The 19,456-nt window shown below is 37.7% G+C and overlaps 1 protein-coding gene across 3 annotated transcripts in view; it reads left to right on the top strand.

The window, feature by feature from the left end:
- Positions 1-19,456, top strand: part of CHM (CHM Rab escort protein) — a 249,481-nt gene that overhangs the window by 113,535 nt on the left and 116,490 nt on the right. For all 3 annotated transcript variants that reach the window (XM_042242472.2, XM_004022232.6, XM_060407430.1), the window contains exon 8: positions 4,218-4,443. In XM_042242472.2, the coding sequence (XP_042098406.1) occupies positions 4,218-4,443 (226 nt within the window). The remainder of the gene's footprint in view (positions 1-4,217; positions 4,444-19,456) is intronic.

The raw sequence follows: 19,456 nt of genomic DNA, 5'->3' as shown, positions 1-19,456 counted from the left end.
ATACACTATATCCTTGTTGTTTATCTTTTTTACATATAGTGGCACATATATGTTGCTGTCTCTGACCCTCATCTATTAATTTATCTATCATTTAAAGATTTATATGTTCATTTCTCAAGGATCACTTTTGCTTGGAATATTGAATTATTTATTTTGTCTGGTTAAAAAGAAGCTAGATGGTGTGGGTGGGATCTCCTGGATTAGGTGAAGATATAGTTTCTAATCTTGGCTTTGTCCCACCTCGCTGTGTGATCTGGGGCCAGTTACTTACTTCAAAGTTTTTTGAAAGTTGAATACACCACTTTAGTATCAAGTGTTTTGCACTTAAAAGTGCATTGAGCTGCAAAAGTTATCCAAAATAGGGATATACTGACAATTCACTTACAAAATTGAGAAATATGGCAATTTTTTTTACTATGTGGAATATTGAAAGTCTGAATCTTGTTCTTAAAGTTATAAGTCCATTTCTTACTGCCAGATTGTTTCTCCATAGTAGCATAAACTTATATTCTCTGTAAATTTTTATAGTTTTTATTTGTTTATATTAATCTAAAAAGTTTTTCTGTTCCAGTAACAGTCCAGTTACATTTTCTTCTGTTCTTTGTTTAAAGAAATAGTTTTTAGGGGATCCTTATATTTTGAGATGAAATTATAAGTCAGTTGGATTGATACCTCTAGCCATACAGAAATTAGTTTCTTTACTTTTTAGTCATAGTTCATTGTTCCAAGTTTTAGGAAGGAATAGCAATTCAAAAAAATCAAGTGCTACTATATCCTTATTTATTTATTTATTTATTTTTTATTGTGCATTTTAAGAAGACTGATTTCTTTTTTTTTTTTATTTTTATTTTTTTTAGTTTTTTATTTTTTAAATTTTAAAATCTTTAATTCTTACATGCATTCCCAAACATGAACCCCCCTCCCACCTCCCTCCCCATAACATCTTTCTGGGTCATCCCCATGCACCAGCCCCAAGCATGCTGCATCCTGCGTCAGACATAGACTGGCGATTCAATTCACATGATAGTATACATGTTAGAATGTCATTCTCCCAAATCATCCCACCCTCTCCCTCTCCCTCTGAGTCCAAAAGTCCGTTATACACATCTGTGTCTCTTTCCCTGTCTTGCATACAGGGTCGTCATTGCCATCTTCCTAAATTCCATATATATGTGTTAGTATACTGTATTGGTGTTTTTCTTTCTGGCTTACTTCACTCTGTATAATCGGCTCCAGTTTCATCCATCTCATCAGAACTGATTCAAATGAATTCTTTTTAACGGCTGAGTAATACTCCATTGTGTATATGTACCACAGCTTTCTTATCCATTCATCTGCTGATGGACATCTAGGTTGTTTCCATGTCCTGGCTATTATAAACAGTGCTGCGATGAACATTGGGGTACATGTGTCTCTTTCAATTCTGGTTTCCTCGGTGTGTATGCCCAGCAGTGGGATTGCTGGGTCATAAGGTAGTTCTATTTGCAATTTTGTAAGGAATCTCCACACTGTTCTCCATAGTGGCTGTACTAGTTTGCATTCCCACCAACAGTGTAGGAGGGTTCCCTTTTCTCCACACCCTCTCCAGCATTTATTGCTTGCAGATTTTTGGATCGCAGCCATTCTGACTGGTGTGAAGTGGTACCTCATTGTGGTTTTGATTTGCATTTCTCTAATAATGAGTGATGTTGAGCATCTTTTCATGTGTTTGTTAGCCATCCGTATGTCTTCTTTGGAGAAATGTCTATTTAGTTCTTTGGCCCATTTTTTGATAGGGTCGTTTATTTTTCTGGAGTTGAGCTGCAGAAGTTGCTTGTATATTTTTGAGATGAGTTGTTTGTCAGTTGCTTCATTTGCTATTATTTTCTCCCATTCAGAAGGCTGTCTTTTCACCTTGCTTATATTTTCCTTTGTTGTGCAGAAGCTTTTAATTTTAATTAGATCCCATTTGTTTATTTTTACTTTTATTTCCAGCATTCTGGGAGGTGGATCATAGAGGGTCCTGCTGTGATTTATGTCTGAGAGTGTTTTGCCTATGTTCTCCTCTAGGAGTTTTATAGTTTCTGGTCTTACATTTAGATCTTTAATCCATTTTGAGTTTATTTTTGTGTGCGGTGTTAGAAAGTGATCTAGTTTCATTCTTTTACAAGTGGTTGACCAGTTTTCCCAGCACCACTTGTTAAAGAGATTGTCTTTACTCCATTGTATATTCTTGCCTCCTTTGTCAAAGATAAGGTGTCCATATGTGTGTGGCTTTATCTCTGGGCTTTCTATTTTGTTCCATTGATCTATATGTCTGTCTTTGTGCCAGTACCATACTGTCTTGATGACTGTGGCTTTGTAGTAGAGCCTGAAGTCAGGCAAGTTGATTCCTCCAGTTCCATTCTTCTTTCTCAAGATTGCTTTGGCTATTCGAGGTTTTTTGTATTTCCATACAAATCTTGAAATTATTTGTTCTAGTTCTGTGAAAAATGTGGCTGGTAGCTTGATAGGGATTGCATTGAATTTGTAAATTGCTTTGGGTAGTATACTCATTTTCACTATATTGATTCTTCCAATCCATGAACATGGTATATTTCTCCATCTATTAGTGTCCTCTTTGATTTCTTTCATCAGTGTTTTATAGTTTTGTATATATAGGTCTTTAGTTTCTTTAGGTAGATATATTCCTAAGTATTTTATTCTTTTTGTTGCAATGGTGAATGGAATTGTTTCCTTAATTTCTTTTTCTACTTTCTCATTATTCGTGTATAGGAATGCAAGGGATTTCTGTGTGTTGATTTTATATCTTGCAACTTTACTATATTCATTGATGAGCTCTAATAATTTTCTGGTGGGAATGGAGAGATCACAACAGACAACACAGAAATACAAAGGATCATAAGAGACTACTATCAGCAGTTGTATGCCAATAAAATGGACAACATGGAAGAAATGGACAAATTCTAAAAGTACAATTTTCCAAAACTGAACCAGGAAGAAATAGAAAATCTTAACAGACCCATCACAAGCACGGAAATTGATACTGTAATCAGAAATCTTCCAGCAAACAAAAGCCCAGGTCCAGATGGCTTCACAGCTGAATTCTACCAAAAATTTCGAGAAGAGCTAACACCTATCCTCCTCAAACTCTTCCAGAAAATTGCAGAGGAAGGTAAACTTCCAAACTCATTCTATGAGGCCACCATCACCCTAATACCAAAACCTGACAAAGATGCCACAAAAAAAGAAAACTACAGGCCAATATCTCTGATGAACATAGATGCAAAAATCCTCAACAAAATTCTAGCAATCAGAATCCAACAACACATTAAAAAGATCATACACCATGACCAAGTGGGCATTATCCCAGGGATGCAAGGATTCTTCAATATCCGCAAATCAATCAATGTAATTCATCACATTAATAAATTGAAAAATAAAAACCATATGATTATCTCAATAGATGCAGAGAAGGCCTTTGACAAAATTCAACATCCATTTATGATAAAAACTCTCCAGAAAGCAGGAATAGAAGGAACATACCTCAACATAATAAAAGCTATCTATGACAAACCCACAGCAAACATTATCCTCAATGGTGAAAAATTGAAAGCATTTCCCCTAAAGTCAGGAACAAGACAAGGGTGTCCACTTTCACCGCTACTATTCAACATAGTTCTGGAAGTTTTGGCCACAGCAATCAGAGCAGAAAAAGAAATAAAAGGAATCCAAATTGGAAAAGAAGAAGTAAAACTCTCACTGTTTGCAGATGACATGATCCTCTACATGAAAAACCCTAAAGACTCTACCAGAAAATTATATCCTTATTTAAACCCAAAATTTACCATTAGTCATATTTAATATTTCAAAGTGTAATCATTGACATTAGTCTGCAGTTGATAGTAAAGTAAGATTATTGCCAACGATGGAGAACTGTTTTGATGGTTAATGAATTATGTAATGCTTTTCTAATTTTTTAAATCCATAAGATACTAAACAGAGAATCATTTTTTAAAGCTTAAAAATTGTGTCATTAGTCCAGTTAGGATAGTGAGGTTGTTCCTAGTTGTTTCCCTCTAAAATCAATGGTCTCGGTCCAAAATGTAGTAATACTACCGCCAACTGTGTCCTTTGCTAAGTGTTTTAAGCAAACTTGATCTCATTTTTGTACAGTGGTTTTAAATGGAAATTTGGTTCTGATTTTAACTAATAAATTTTCCTCTTTCTTTTCATAGCCTATGAGGAAATTAAATTTTCTGAATATTTAAAAACTCAAAAATTAACCCCCAACCTCCAATATTTTGTCCTGCACTCAATGGCAATGACATCAGAGACAGGCAGCAGTACCATAGATGGTCTCAAAGCTACCAAAAACTTTCTTCAGTGTCTTGGACGATATGGCAACACTCCATTTTTGTTTCCTTTGTATGGTCAAGGAGAACTTCCTCAGTGTTTCTGCAGGTAAGACGGGCATTGGTTTTCTTATCTCTTCTTAAAATGATACTTGAACAACATGAAAATTAGAAAGACAAAAATGAAATTTAATCAAGATTTAGTATATGCAGACATACTATTTGTTATTCAACTCACCCCTCCCCTCTTCCGCTGTTGCTAATTCTTAGGCTGAAGCCTAATGAGTTCATGTTCATCTTTGTTTTTTATTAAATTAATTAATTTATTTTAATTGTAGGATGATTACTTTTTTTTTTTTTTTTTTAGTTTTTGCCATACAGTGACATGAATCAGCCATGGGTGTACATGTGTTCCCCATCCTGAATTCCTCTCCCACCTCCCTCCCCATCCCATCCCTCAGGGTCATCCCAGTGCACTGGCCCCATTGACCCTGTCTCATGCATCAAACCTTGACTGGTGATCTATTTCGCATATGGTAATATATATGTTTCAGTGCTGTTCTCTCAAATCATCCCACCCTTGCCTTCTCCCACAGAGTCCAAAAGTCTGTTCTTTACATCTGTGTCTCCTTTGCTGTCTGGCATATAGCGTCATCATTATAATCGTTCTAAATTCCATAGATACGTGATAATATACTCTATTGGTGTTTTTCTTTAACTTACTTCAGTCTGTATAATAGATTCCAATTTCATCCACTTCATTAGAACTGAGTCAAACGTATTCTTTTTAATAGCTGAATAATATTCCTTTGTGTATATGTACCACGGCTTTCTTATCCATTCGTCTGCTGATGACCACCTAGGTTGCTTCCATGTCCTGGCTATTGTAAACAGTGCTGCGATGAATATTGTGGTACATGTGTCTCTTTCAATTCTGGTTTCCTTGGTTTGTATACCCAGCACTGGTATTGCTGGGTTATATGGCAGTTCTATTTCCAGTTTTTAAGGAATCTCCACATTTATCCCTAGTGGATGTACTAGTTTGCATTCCCACCAACAGTGTGAGAGGGTTCCCTTTTCTCCACACCCTCTCGAGCATTATTGTTTATAGACTTTTTGATAGCAGCCATTCTGACCAGCATGAGATGGTACATCATTGTGGTTTTGATTTGTATTTCTCTGATAATGAGTGATGTTGAGCATATTTTTATGTGTTTGTTAGCCATCTGTATGTCTTCTTTGGAGAAATGTCTGTTTAGATCTTTGTCCCAATTTTTGATTGGGTTGTTTATTTTCCTGGAGTTGAGCTACAGGAGCTGCTTGTATATTTTTGAGATTAATTCTTTGTCAGGTGCTTCATTTGCTATTATGTTATCCCATTCTGAAGGCTGTCTTTTTACCTTGCTTATAGTTTTGTTCGTTGTGCATAAGCTTTTAAGTTTAATTAGGTCCCATTTGTTTATTTTTGCTTTTATTTCCATTACTCTGGGGGGTGGGTCATAGAGTATCCTGCTGTGATTTATGTCAGAGTGTTTTGCTATGTTTTCTTCTAGGAGTTTTATAGTTTCTGGTCTTACATTTAGATCTTTAATCCATTTTGAGTTTTATTTTGTGTATGGTGTTAGAAAGTGTCCTAGTTTAATTCTTTTACAGGTCATTGACCAGTTTTCAGAAGTCTGTTCTGGCATGTATGTCTCTTTTGCTGTATTGCATATATGGTTGTCGTTACTGTCTTTCTAAATTCCATATATATGCATTAATATACTATATTGGTGTTTCTCTTTCTCACTTCACTTTGTAAAACAGGCTCCAGTACATACACATCACTAGAATTGAATCAAATGTGTTCCTTATTTTATAGCTGAGTAGTATACCATGGTGTGTATGTACCACCACTTCCTTATCCATTAGTCTCCTGATGGACATCTAGGTTGCTTCCATGTCCTAGCTATTGTAAATAGTGCTGCAATGAACACAATGTGTCTCTTTTAATTCTGATTTACGTAGTGTGTTTGCCCAGCAATGGGATTACTGGGTTGTATGGCAGTTCTATTTCCAATTTTTTAAGGTATCTCCACCCTGTTCTCCATAGTGGCTATACTAGTTTGCATTCCCAGCAACAGTGTAAGAGGGTTCCCTTTTCTCCAGCATTTATTGTTTTTATACTTTTTTATGGTAGCCATTCTGACTGGTATGAGATGGTCAGTCAGTTAGTCATTTCAGTCGCTCAGTCGTGTCTGACTCTTTGCGACCCCATGAATCGCAGCACTCCAGGCCTCCCTGTCCATCACCAACTCCCGGAGTGCACTCAGACTCTCATCCATCGAGTCAGTGATACCATCCAGCCATCTCATCCTCTGTCGTCCCCTTCTCCTCCTGCCCCCAATCCCTCTCAGCATGAGAATCTTTTCCAATGAGTCAACTCTTCGCATGAAGTGGCCAAAGTATCGGAGTTTCAGCTTTAGCATTATTCTTTCCAAAGAAATCCCAGGGCTGATCTCCTTCAGAATGGACTGGTTGGATCTCCTTGCAGTCCAAGGGACTCTCAAGAGTCTTCTCTAACACCACAGTTCAAAAGCATCAATTCTTTGGTGCTCAGCTTTCTTCACAGTCCAACTCTCACATCCATACACGACCACAGGAAAAACCATAGCCTTGATTAGATGGACCTTAGTCGGCAAAGTAGGTACCGCATTTTTGTTTTGAGTTCCATTTCTATGATAATGAGTGATGTTGAGAATATTTTCATGTGTTTATTAGCCATGTGTATGTCTTCAAACACATGTTTAGTTAGTTCTTTGGCCCACTTTTTGATTGGGTCATTTATTTTTCTGGTATTGAGCTGCAGGAGCTGCTTGTATATTTTGGAGATTAATTCTTTGTTAGTTGTTTTGTTTTCTATTATTTTCTCCCATTCTGAAGGATACCTTTTCACCTTGCTTGTAGTTTCCTTCATTGTGCAAAAGCTTTTGCATTTAATTAGGTGCCGTTTTTTTATTTTTGTTTTTATTTCCATTACTCTGGGAGATAGGGCATAGAAGATCTTGCTGTGATTTATGTCGCAGCATGTTTTGCCTATGTTTTCCTCTAAGAGTTTTATAGTTCCAGTCTTATATTCAGATCTTTAATCCATTTTTGAGTTTATTTTTCTGTATAGTTTTAGAAAGTGTTTTAGTGACATTCTTTTACAAGTGGTTGTCTAGTTTTCCCAGCACCGCTTGTTAAAGAGATTGTCTTTTCTCCATTGTATATTCTTGCCTCCTTTGTCAAGGATAATGTGTCCATAGGGACATAGATTTATCTCTGGGTTTTCTATTTTGTTCCATTGATCTATATGTCTTTCCTTGTGCCAGTACCATACTGGCTTGATGACTGTAGCTTTGTATTATAGTCTAAAGTCAGGCAGGTTGATTCCTCCGGTTTCATTCTTGTTTCTCAAGATTGCTTTGGCTATTTGAGGGTTTTTGTGTTTCCATAGAAATTGTGAAATTGTTTCTTGTAGTTCTGTGAAAAATACCGTTGGTAGCTGGATAGGGATTGCATTAAATCTATAGATTGCTTTGGGCACTATACTCATTTTCACTATATTTATTCTTCCTATGCACAAGCATGGTATATTTCTCCATATATTTGTGTCATATTTGATTTTTTTCATCTGTGTTTTATAGTTCTCTATATACAGGTCTTTTTTTTTTTTTTTTTTTAGTTTATTCCTAAATATTTCATTCTTTTTCTTGTAAGGTGAATGGGATTGTTTCCTTAATTTCGCTTTCTCTTTTCTCATTATTATTATATAGGAATGCAAGGGATTTCTCTGTGTTAATTTTACATCCCACAAGTTTACTATATTCATTCATTAGGTCTAGTAATTTTCTCGCTGTGTCTTTAGGGTTTTCAATGTAGAAGATCATGTCATCTGCAGACAGTGAGAGTTTTTCTTCTTCTTTTCCATTCTGGGTTCCTTTATTTTTTTTTTTTTTCCTTCTCTGATTGCTGTGACTCAAACTTCCAAAACTCTGTTGAATAATAGTAGTGGGAATGGGAACCCTTGTCTTGTTCCTGATTTTAGAGGAAATGCTTTCAGTTTTTCCCCACTGAGGATAATGTTTGCTGTTGGTTTGTCATATATGGCTTTTATTATGTTAAGGTCTGTGACTTCTATGCCTCCTTTCTGGAGATTTTTCATCATAAAAGGGTGTTCAGTTTTGTTAAAGGCTTTGTCTGCATCTGTTCAATTTATCATATGGTTTTTATCTTTCCATTTGTTAATACGATGTAACAGATTGATTTGCGAATATTGATGAATCCTTGCATCCTTGGAATAAAGCCCACTTTATCATAATGTATGATCTTTTTAATATGGTTTTGGTTCTGTAGGCTAGAATTTTGTTGAAGATTTTTGCATGTATGTTTATCAGTGATATTGACCTTTAGTGTTCTTATTTGATGTTTCTCTTCTGTCTTGAGGTAGGCATGTATATCTATGAACACCCCTCTTAACACTGCTTTTACTGAATCCATTAGGATTTTGGATTGTCGTGTTTTCATTTTCATTTGTTTCTATGAATATTTTGATTTCTTTTGTGATCTGTTGGCTATTCAAAAGCGTGTTGTTTATCCTCCATATATATTTATTTTAGTAGTATTTTTTCCTGTAGTTGATGTCTAATCTTACTGCATTGTGATCAGAAAAGATGCTTGAAATAATTTCCATGTTTTCAAATTTACCAATGCTAGATTTATGGTCCAGGATGTAATCTATCCTGGAGAATGTCCCATGTGCATTTGAAAAAAGGTGAGATCCATATTTGGGGGGTGAAATGCCCTGTATGTAAGTATATATATATTATTATATCTATATTTATTAATATGTGTTTTATATTTATTAATATATTATATATTAGGTAATATATATTAATGTTATATATATAGGTCTAACTGGTCTACTTTATCATTTAAAGCTTGTGTTTCCTTGCTAATTTTCTGTTTGGTTGATCTATCCATAGGTGTGAGTGGGGTATTTAGTTTAGTTCAGTCGCTCAGTCGTATCTGACTCTTTGTGACCCCATGAACTGCAGCATGCCAGGCCTCCCTGTCCATCACAAACTCCCAGAGTTCACTCAAACTCATGCCCATTGAGTCGGTGATACTATCCAGCTATCTCATCCTCTGTTGTCCCCTTCTCCTCCTGCCCACAATCCTTCCCAGCATCAGGGTCTTTTCCAATGAATCAGCTGTTTGCATGAGGTGGCCAAAGTATTGGAGTTTCAGCTTTAGCATCAGTCCTTCCATTGAACATCCAGGACTGGTCTCCTTTAGAATGGACTGGTTGGATCTCCTTGCAGTCCAAGGGACTCTCAAGAGTCTTCTCCAACACCACAGTTCAAAAGCATCAATTCTTCAGTACTCAGCTTTCTTCACAGTCCAACTCTCACATCAATACATGACCACTGGAAAAACCATAGCCTTGACTAGACGGACCTTTGTTGGCAAAGTAATGTCTCTGCTTTTGAATATGTTGTCTAGGTTGGTCATAACTTTCCTTCCAAGGAGTAAGCATCTTTTAATTTCATGGCTGCAGTCACCATCTGCAGTAATTTAGGAGCCCCCCAAAATAAAGGCTGACACTGTTTCCACTTTTTCCTCATCTATTCCCCATGAAGTTATGGGACCAGATGCCATGATCTTCGTTTTCTGAATGTTGGGCTTTAAGCCAACTTTTTTCACTCTCTACTTTCAATTTCATCAAGAGGCTTTTTAGTTCCTCTTCACTTTCTGTCATAATGGTGATGCCGTCTGCATATTTGAGGTTATTGATATTTCTCCTGCCAATCTTGATTCCAGCTTGTGCTTCTTTCAGCCCAGAGTTTCTCATGATGCATTCTGCATATAAGTTAAATAAGCTGGGTGACAATATACAGCCTTGACGTACTCCTTTTCCTATTTGGAACAAGACTGTTGTTCCATGTCCAGTTCTAACTGTTGCTTCCTGACCTGCATGTAGAGTTCTCAGAAGGCAGATCAGGTGGTCTGGTATTCCCATCTCTTGAAGAATTTTCCACAGTTTTTGTGATCCACACCGTCAAAGGCTTTGGCATAGTGAATAAAGCAGAAATAGATGTTTTTCTGGAACTCTCTTGCTTTTTCGATTATCCAGAGAATGTTTGCAATTTGATCTCTGGTTCCTTTGCCTTTTCGAAAAGCAGCTTGAACATTTGGAAGTTCATGGTTCATGTATTGTTGAACCCTGGCTTGGAGAATTTAAGCATTACTTTACTAGTGTGTGAGATGAGTGCAGTTGTGTGGTAGTTTGAACATTCTTTGGGATTGCCTTTCTTTGGGATTGGAATGAAAACTGACCTTTTCCAGTCCTGTGGCCCCTGCTGAGTTTTCCAAATGTGCTGCCATATTGAATGCAGCACTTTCACAGCATCATCTTTCCGGATTTGAAATAGCTCAACTGGAATTCCATCACCTCCCCTAGGTTTGTTCATAGTGATGCTTTCTAAGGCCCACCTGACTTCAAGTTCCAGAATGTCTGGCTCTAGGTGAATGATCACTCCATCGAGTTCTCTACTATTTTCTTTTTATCATTCATTTCCCCTTTCATACTTGTTAAGCATATGTCTTATGTATTGTGCTGATCCTGTGTGGTGAGCATGTATATTTATAATTGTAATATCTTCTTGGATTGTACCTTTGATTATTCGATAGTGTCTTTCTTTGTCTCTTATCACGATCTTTATTTCAAAGTCTCTTTTATCTGATATGAGGATTGCTGCTCCTGCTTTCCTTTGTTCTCCATTTGAATGAAATATCTTTCTTCAGCCCTTCCCTTTCAGTCTGTATGTGTCCCTAGGTTTGCGTTGAGTCTCTTGTAGACAGCATATATTAAAGTTTTGTTTTTGTATCCATTTCGCCAGTCTTTGTCTTTTGGTTGGAGCATTTAACCCATTTACTTTTAAGGCAATCATTGATAAGTCTGATCCTGTTACCATTTACTTTGTTGTTTTGGGTTCGTTTTTATAAACCTTTACTATGTTTCCTGTCTAGAAAAGATCCTTTAGCATTTGTTGAAGAGCTTAATTGGTGGTGCTGAATTCTTATTTTTTGCTTTTTATTAAAGGTTTTGATTTCTCCTTCATATCTGAATGAGATCATTGCTGGGTATAGTAATGTTGGTTGTAGCTTTTTCTCTTTAAGTATGTCCTGCCATTTCTCTTAAGTATCACTTTAAGTATGTCCTGCCATTCTCTTCTGGCATGAAGTGTTTCTGTTGAAAGATCAACTGTTATCCTTATGAGGATCCACTTCTGTGTTACTTGTTGGTTTTTCCTTGCTGCTTTTAATATTTGCTGTTTGTGTTTTATCATTGTTAATTTGATTAATATGTATCTTGGGGTGTTTCACCTTGAGTTTGTCTTGTTTGTGATTCTCTGAGTTTGTTGAACTTGGGTAGCTATTTCCTTCCCCATTTTAAGGAAGTTTTCAAATATTATCTCCTCAAGTATTTTCTGATTCCCTTTCTTTTTGTCTTCTTCTTTTGGGAGACCTATCATTTGAATGTTGGGGTTTTTATCATTGTCCCAGAGGTCCCTGAGGTTGTCCTCATTTCTTTTAATTCTTTTTTCCTCTCTGCTTCATTTATTCTAACATTCTATCCTCCACCTCAGTTATCCTCTCTTTTGCCTCAGTCCTTCTGATGGTTCCCTCCAAAGTATTTTTAATCTCAGTTATTCCATTGTTCATTATTGACTCTAATTTATTTCTTCTACAACCTTTTTAAACATTTCTTGCATCTTTCATTCCTTGTCTCTGGTCTGTTTGTAAGTCCATTTTGTTTTCAAGGTTTGGGATCATCTTTACTATTATTATTCTGAGCTTTTTTTTCAGGTAGACTCCCTATCACTTCACTTTTGTTTGTTTTGGTAGGTTTTTATCATGTTTCTTCACCTGATGAATGTTTCTCTGCCTTTTCATTTTGTTTAGATTGCTGTGTTTGGGGTGCCCTTTCTGAAGGCTGGAAGTTCATGGTTCCTCTAAACTGTGAAGTCTCCTTCCTGTGGGTAGGATTGGACTAATGGCTTATCAGGGTTTCCTGGGTTTCAGGGTTGGGTGAGCTTGTGTCTGTGTTCTGGTGGGTCGACCTGGATCTCTTCTCTCTGTAGGGGATTGAAATGTCCAGTAGTGAGTTTTGGGCTGTTTATGGGTTTGGCATGGCTTTGGGCAGCCAGCCTTTTAATGTTCAGGGTTGTGTTCTTGTTTTTCTGGAGAATTAGCTTGCTGTGTCTTTCACTGGAGCTTGTTGGCTCTTTGGTGGAGCTTTGTTTCAGTGTAGGGATGGATACTTTTGGGTGAGCTCTTATCTTTTAATGTCCCCAGGAGTAGCGAATTCTTTGGTGTTCCAAAGTTTTTGAATTAAGCCTCCTGCCTCTGGCTTTCCATCTTACTCTTACAGTAGCTTTTAGACTTCTCCATCTATACAGCACAGGAGATAAAACCCCTAGGTTACTGGTGAAAGAATTCTCCATATCCAGGAGCACCCAGAGAGATTCACAGAGTTAATAGAGAAGAGAAGATGGAGGAGTGAGATAGAGGTGTCTAGGAGGAGAAAAAGGGGAGTCAAAAGGGGAGAGAGCAATGAAGCCAGTAATTGATCCCTAAGTGAAAATGGATAGTGAAGAACTAGATTCTAAAAGATACAAATTTGATAACAAATATCAAAAAAGATTAAAAACCTAGAATAGAGGTTAGAGTCTCAAAAATACGATATAAGAAATACAGAACAAAATCAGTCACAAAAATTAAGATATATATGGCTGCTGCTGCTGCTAAATTGCTTCAGTCGTGTCTGACTCTGTACACCTCCCGAGACGGCAGCCCACCAGGCTCTGCTGTCCCTGGGATTCTCTAGGCAAGAACACTGGAGTGGGTTGCCATTTCCTTCTCCAATGCATGAAAGTGAAAATTGAAAGTGAAGTTGCTCAGTTGTGTCCGACTCTTTGCGACCCCATGGACTGCAGCCTACCAGGCTCCTCCGTCCATGGGGTTTTCCAGGCAAGAGTACTAAAGTGGGTTGCCATTGCCTTCTCATAAATATATATATATATATATATATATATATATATATATATATATATATATGGAATTTGTTTTAAAAGAAAATAATGATTTTTTGAATGGTAATAGTAGGCTATAATAATGAATGTTAAAGGAGTAATAACCAAAATTTAAAAAAACTAAAAAGTCATAATAGTAAAAATATATCTAGGAATTTCTCTGAAGCTGTTGTGGGCAGTTTTGGGTCAGTTCAGTGTCAGATAGTCCCTTGTTCTGGCTTGTACTTGTTCTCAAGGTCTATAGGCACCCCCAAATGCAGTCTCAGTATCAATTGCTGGGTTTCAGTCTGTTACAACTGTCACTTCTAGAGCAGTTCCCCCTTCTTTATTTTGGCTTCCTCTGTTTGCAAGTATCTTTAGTGTCTAATTTCTGTCCTGACACAAGGGGGCAAAGGTGGCTACTTATTTAGGCTTGTTTGTTCTGTTGTGTTGTGGATAGTGAGGAACACTTCAAACAAATATCAGTGGCATATGTGAGCAGTGCTTGGAGTGGATGGATCACACTGGGTTTGTCACAGCTCAAGTCTTCGTGTACTTCCTGGATCCGCACTGCTCAGGCTCCAAGGTGCTCTGCAAGGACACTATCGCAAATGGACCCTGTGTTTTGTGCACTTCTCAGATCTAAGCCATTCAGGTTTTCGGGTGTTCTGCAGGGGCACAGACCCAGATGGGCTTGCATTTTGTACCCTTCCCAGGTCTGAGCAGCTCAGGCGACCGGGTGCTTGGCATGTGCATTGTCCCAGGTGGGCCATGATTCCTATTCACCTCCCCAGTCTTTGCCAGTTGGTTTTCTGGGTGAGCAGCAGGAGCACAGTCCCAGGTGGGCCCTGTGTCTCCTCTGAGAAGCTAATCTCAGGCTGTGACATTCCTGGCAGATGTCAACCGTCCAGGATCCCCGGAAGACTTGGGTGGCAACTGAGAGCCTGTTCACAGTTTGGTGGAAGAGGTAGTCTCTGGGGTCTATATTGCAGTAGCCCCTTGCCTTCCAGCTCTGGCTGTCACATGCCTGCTTCTCTGCCTCCAGGGAGGAAGGGCCCTGTATGGCACCTGTCTTGCTTTTCTTTGGTATTCACTCAATCCTTTGTTTTGTGAGAGTGACAGGGGTCACTGTGCAGCATTAGAGCCTTTTGTGGGAAAGGTCTTTTTTTGTCTCTCTGGGGATCCCATGGCTTTTTTTGCTATCTCATGTTAGTTTCCTCAGATTGTCCTCAGGGCATTCAGGTCTGGTCCTTACACTAAGGACTGCTGATGCAGCCTGTTCCTCCCTGCCCACCCCCCATTCACTGGTACTGGATGCCAGCGACTGGGCCACTTCTCCATCCCCGCTTGTAGTTGCAGTTAGGTGCATATTTTGTGGTTTAATTTTTTTTCCTCCTGCTTATGTTGCCCTCAGAGATTCCAAATCTCCCCACAGACAGGGCTGTGAGAGGGTTTCCTACTGTGTGGAAACTCCTTCTTCAAAACTCCCTCCCCAGGACAGGTCTCCCTCCCTAAAACTTTGGACTCTTTCTGTCTGTTATATTTTGTCTTACTTCCTTTGGGCTGCCTTTCTGGGTGCCCGGTGTCCTTCACCAGTGTTCAGAAGTTGTTATGTCGAAGGTGCTCAACATTCAAATGATCTTTTGATGAATTTATGGGGGAGAAAGTGGTCTCCCCGTCCTGTTCCTCCACCATCTTAGAACCGCCTCCTCATGTTCATGGTTTTAATTTTCTAATATAAGCATTAATATGGTAAAGTTCAAACTATTGTTTTTTTTTTTTTTTGTATTTCCATTTCATTTATTTTTTATTTTTTATAATATAAATTTATTTATTAATTGGAGGCTAGGTACTTTACAGTATTGTATCGATTTTGCCATACATCAGCATGAATCCACCACCGGTGTACACGTATTCCCCATACTGAACCCCCCTCCCACCTCCCTCCCCATACCATCCCTCTGGGTCATCCCAGTGCACCAGCCGCAAGCATCCTGTATCATGCATTGAACCTGGACTGGCAATTCGTTTCACATAGGATATTATACATGTTTCAATGCACAGTTATTGCATATTATTTTTATTATCTTTCAGTCCTAACTATCTTACTTTCCATTGTGTATTCTTCATTGACCCATGAGTTATGTGTTTTAAAATAGCTAATATGGTTGATTCTTCTGCTCTTACCATCTAATTTAATTCTATTCTGTTTAGAAAAATATATTTATGGTACAAACTTTTTGAATTTTATTTCATGACTTAGTACATCATCAATTTTGTCATTTTTCCACAAGAAGAATGTGCTCAAGAAGAATGTGTTTATCTAGTCTTTAGGTACAGTTTAGTTCAGTTACTCAGTCATGTCTGATTCTTTGCAACCACATGAACTGCAGCATGCCAGGCCTCCCTGTCCATCACCAACTCCCGGAGTCCATCCAAACCCATGTCCATCGAGTTGGTGATGCTATCCCACCATCTCATCCTGTATTGTCCCCTTCTCCTCCTGCCCTCAATCTTTCCCAGCACAGGGTCCTTTTCAATGAGTCAGCTCTTCGCATCAGATGGCCAAAGTATTGGAGCTTCAGCTTCAACATCAGTCCTACCAGTGAACACCCAGGACTGATCTCCTTTAAGATGGACTGATTGGATCTCCCTGCAGTCCAAGGGACTCTCAAGAGTCTTCTCCAACACCACAGTTCACAAGCATCAGTTCTTCTGCACTCAGCTTTCTTTATAGTCCAACTCTCACATCCATACATGACCACTGTAAAAACCATAGCCTTGACTAAACGGACCTTTGTTGACAGAGTAATGTCTCTGCTTTTGAATATGCTATGTAGGTTGGTCATAATTTTCCTTCTAAGGAGGAAGCGTCTTTTAATTTCATGGCTGCAATCACCATCTGAAGTGATTTTGGGGCCCAAAATAAAGTCAGCCACTGTTTCCACTGTTTCCCCATCTATTTCCCATGAAGTGATGGGACCGAATGCCATGATCTTAGTTTTCCGAATGTTGAGCTTTAAGCCAACTTTTTCACTCTCCTCTTGTACTTTCATCAAGAGGCTCTTTAGTTCCTCTTCACTTTCTGCCATAAGGGTGGTGTCATCTGCATGTCTGAGGTAATTGATATCTGTCCTGGCAATCTTGATTCCAGCTTGTGCATCATCCATCCCAGCGTTTCTCATGATGTACTCTGCATAGAAGTTAAATAAGCAGAGTGACAATATACAGCCTTGACGTACTCCTTTTCCTATTTGGAACCAGGCTGTTGTTCCATGTCCAGTTCTAACTGTTGCTTTCTGACTTGCATACAGCTTTCTCAAGAGGCAGGTCAGGTGGTCAAGTATTCCCATCTCTTTCAGTTAATGCTTTCTAGTTTTTGTGCACATGAAAATAACTTTTTTTTCCCCCTTTTTGTCTTGAGTGAACATTTGTTAGGTAAAGAGTTCTAGGCTGGCTCTCAGTACTTTAAAACTTGAGTTCCTTTTTTGCCATTGAGAGGTTTGATGTAGCTTAATTGTCGTTTCTTTATAAATATTATCTATTTTCTCTTAGGTTATTAAAACTTTTTAACCTATAATTCCACATGTTCAAACAACTATTTATTTCCTCCGTCTGTGAATTGTCATTTATTATTGTAGAAAACTCTCAGTCAGTATCTTGAAAAAGTGTTTTTGTCCACTGTCTCTATTCTCACCTTTTGGAACCACAAATAGATATATTTTAAAACCTAGCATTATCCTTTCCATATTGTTTAATTTCTCTTTCATATTTTCTGTTTCCTTATCCTTCCTGCTACATTCTGAGTACCTTATACAGGTCTATTTTCCATTTTATTAGTTCTCTTTACTTGTAACTAATCTGCAATTTAACTCTTTTTTGTTACTTCAATATTTTTATCCTTCACTTTTTGAAGTTCTGCTTCTCCCCTACAAAGTCTTCCTTGTCATTGTTTGATATTCTCTTTTGCTTATTCATTTCTTTCATATACAGATATTTTATATTCTGCCATGTGTTGTTTCTGTTGGTTTATATTAATGATTTATTTCCTTTTGTCATGCTTATTTTTGATTGAGAATTTGTATTTGATTTTAATCTGTGGAAATCTGGGGGCCCAAATTAAGGATGCTTTCCTTTAAGAATTATTTGTCTTGATTCAGCCAGAAGGCAGTAAGACTTGAGACGATTCTCACTCCCTTCAAGGGGTCTTTGCTTAATAAAGGAACTGCAGATACAGCTCTCATACTGATACAGGCAATGTGACTTTTTTTTTTTTTAATTGTAGTGTTTGTTGCTCACAACTTTGAGTTCAGCTCAAGATTTGTACTGTGCCTATGTATGTTTGGGGTTGGGGATTTCCTCTGGATATTTCTCTTATTTCCTTTACTCTCAGCAGTGCAATAAAAATTATATTTAATGTAAGAAATAGTTTTTTGTTAGTAATAGAGGTCCCTTCACAGTATCCAGTTGAATATACTACTGGAAGTAGGTATTCTCAAATCTTCATTTCTTAACTGTGTAATTTTGTTTATGGTGGTAAGAAGGTTATGAATCTGAAAGTAACTTCATTCTGAAAGAGAGGTCTGTGTATTTCCAGACAAGTTCTTCCTCCTCCAGTTGCTTGCCAAAATAGGGATGAACGGGGAGTGTCATGTCCCCCAGGACCAGAGTTCTTCCTATCAGTTAAAACTAATGAGGGAATTCCGTGGGTTTCTTGGGCTTCCTTTGTAGCTGAGCTGGTAAAGAATCCACCTGGTATGCAAGAGACCCCAGTTCAATTCCTGGGTCAGGAAGATCCTCTGGAGAAGGGATAGGCTACTCACTCCAGTATTCTTGGGCTTCCCTGGTTCAGATGATAAAGAATGCCTCTGCAGTGTGGTAGACCTGGGTTTGATCCCTGCGTTGGGAAGATCCCCTCAAGGTGGGCATGGCAACTTACTCCAGTATTCTTGCCTGGAGAATCCCCATGGATAGAATAGCCTGGCAGTCTACAGTCCATGGGATCACAAAGAGTCAGACATGACTGAGCTACTGAGGACAGACACACGTGGGTTTCTTAGTCATTCTTTTCCTCTTCCTATGGCATTGCCTAGTTCAAAAGGAGACACGATACTTTGTCTTGTGTTCCCACTTGCCAGTTATTCCTATACAACTTTAGCATAAGGAATAGGGACAGAATGAACAGATCACTGGGGAGTGAGCAGAAGCTCACTGGCTTCCTTAGCAGCACTTTATGAAAATAGAATATTTAACCTCATTCTTATTTTATCACAGAATCCCTATATTTTATTTCCTAATTTATACATTTATAAATCTATATGTAGTATTTCTTTACTTGTTGTTTTTAAGAGAAAAGACATTTAAAAGTTTCATTTGTTTGTACTGATAAAAAATTTGAATGAGATTCTTATGTGTTGAATTCAAGACAAAACATTTTTCTCCAAAGATGACTGTAATCTTCTCAATATATATATATTTTCAGCCCTCTATATCTTTTTATCCTCTGCAGAGCCTAGCTCAGGATTTTGTATGTGGTTCATATTTAATGTTTGTTGTAAAAATTATATCTCACTGTCTCCAATTTGAAGTGAATTCAGATTTCAAAGAATGATATAATTAAGTGTATATGATATTAACGACAACAACAAAAGACTTATGTTTGAAGTGGTGTATTAAACTTTTGGGTGATTCTGTGGTAATCAAGGCAACTCTGAGTTCTTCTTACATATATATATGAATCTGTGTGGTTATAAATTTAAAAATACATTTACTTGGCTTAGGGATATTAACTTTTATTTTATATTTGGTTCCTTGCATAATGCTTTATAATTTCATATAAATATTGTTCTGTACTAACACTATCACCATCTATACATCATAGTCAGCACTTTTTATCACTAGGTTATCAGAATTAGGTGTCACCTGTTCTGTGATTTCTAACCACCATTCTGTATTCTGTTTTAATATAACCCTCTTCAGTATTTCTCACAGCCAGTTACAGTGTGTTCTCATCAAGGCTACTGT

This window comes from Ovis aries, chromosome X (genome assembly GCF_016772045.2).
Source record: "Ovis aries strain OAR_USU_Benz2616 breed Rambouillet chromosome X, ARS-UI_Ramb_v3.0, whole genome shotgun sequence".
Lineage (NCBI taxonomy): Eukaryota > Metazoa > Chordata > Mammalia > Artiodactyla > Bovidae > Ovis > Ovis aries.
This window is presented reverse-complemented; position numbering and strand designations above follow the sequence as displayed.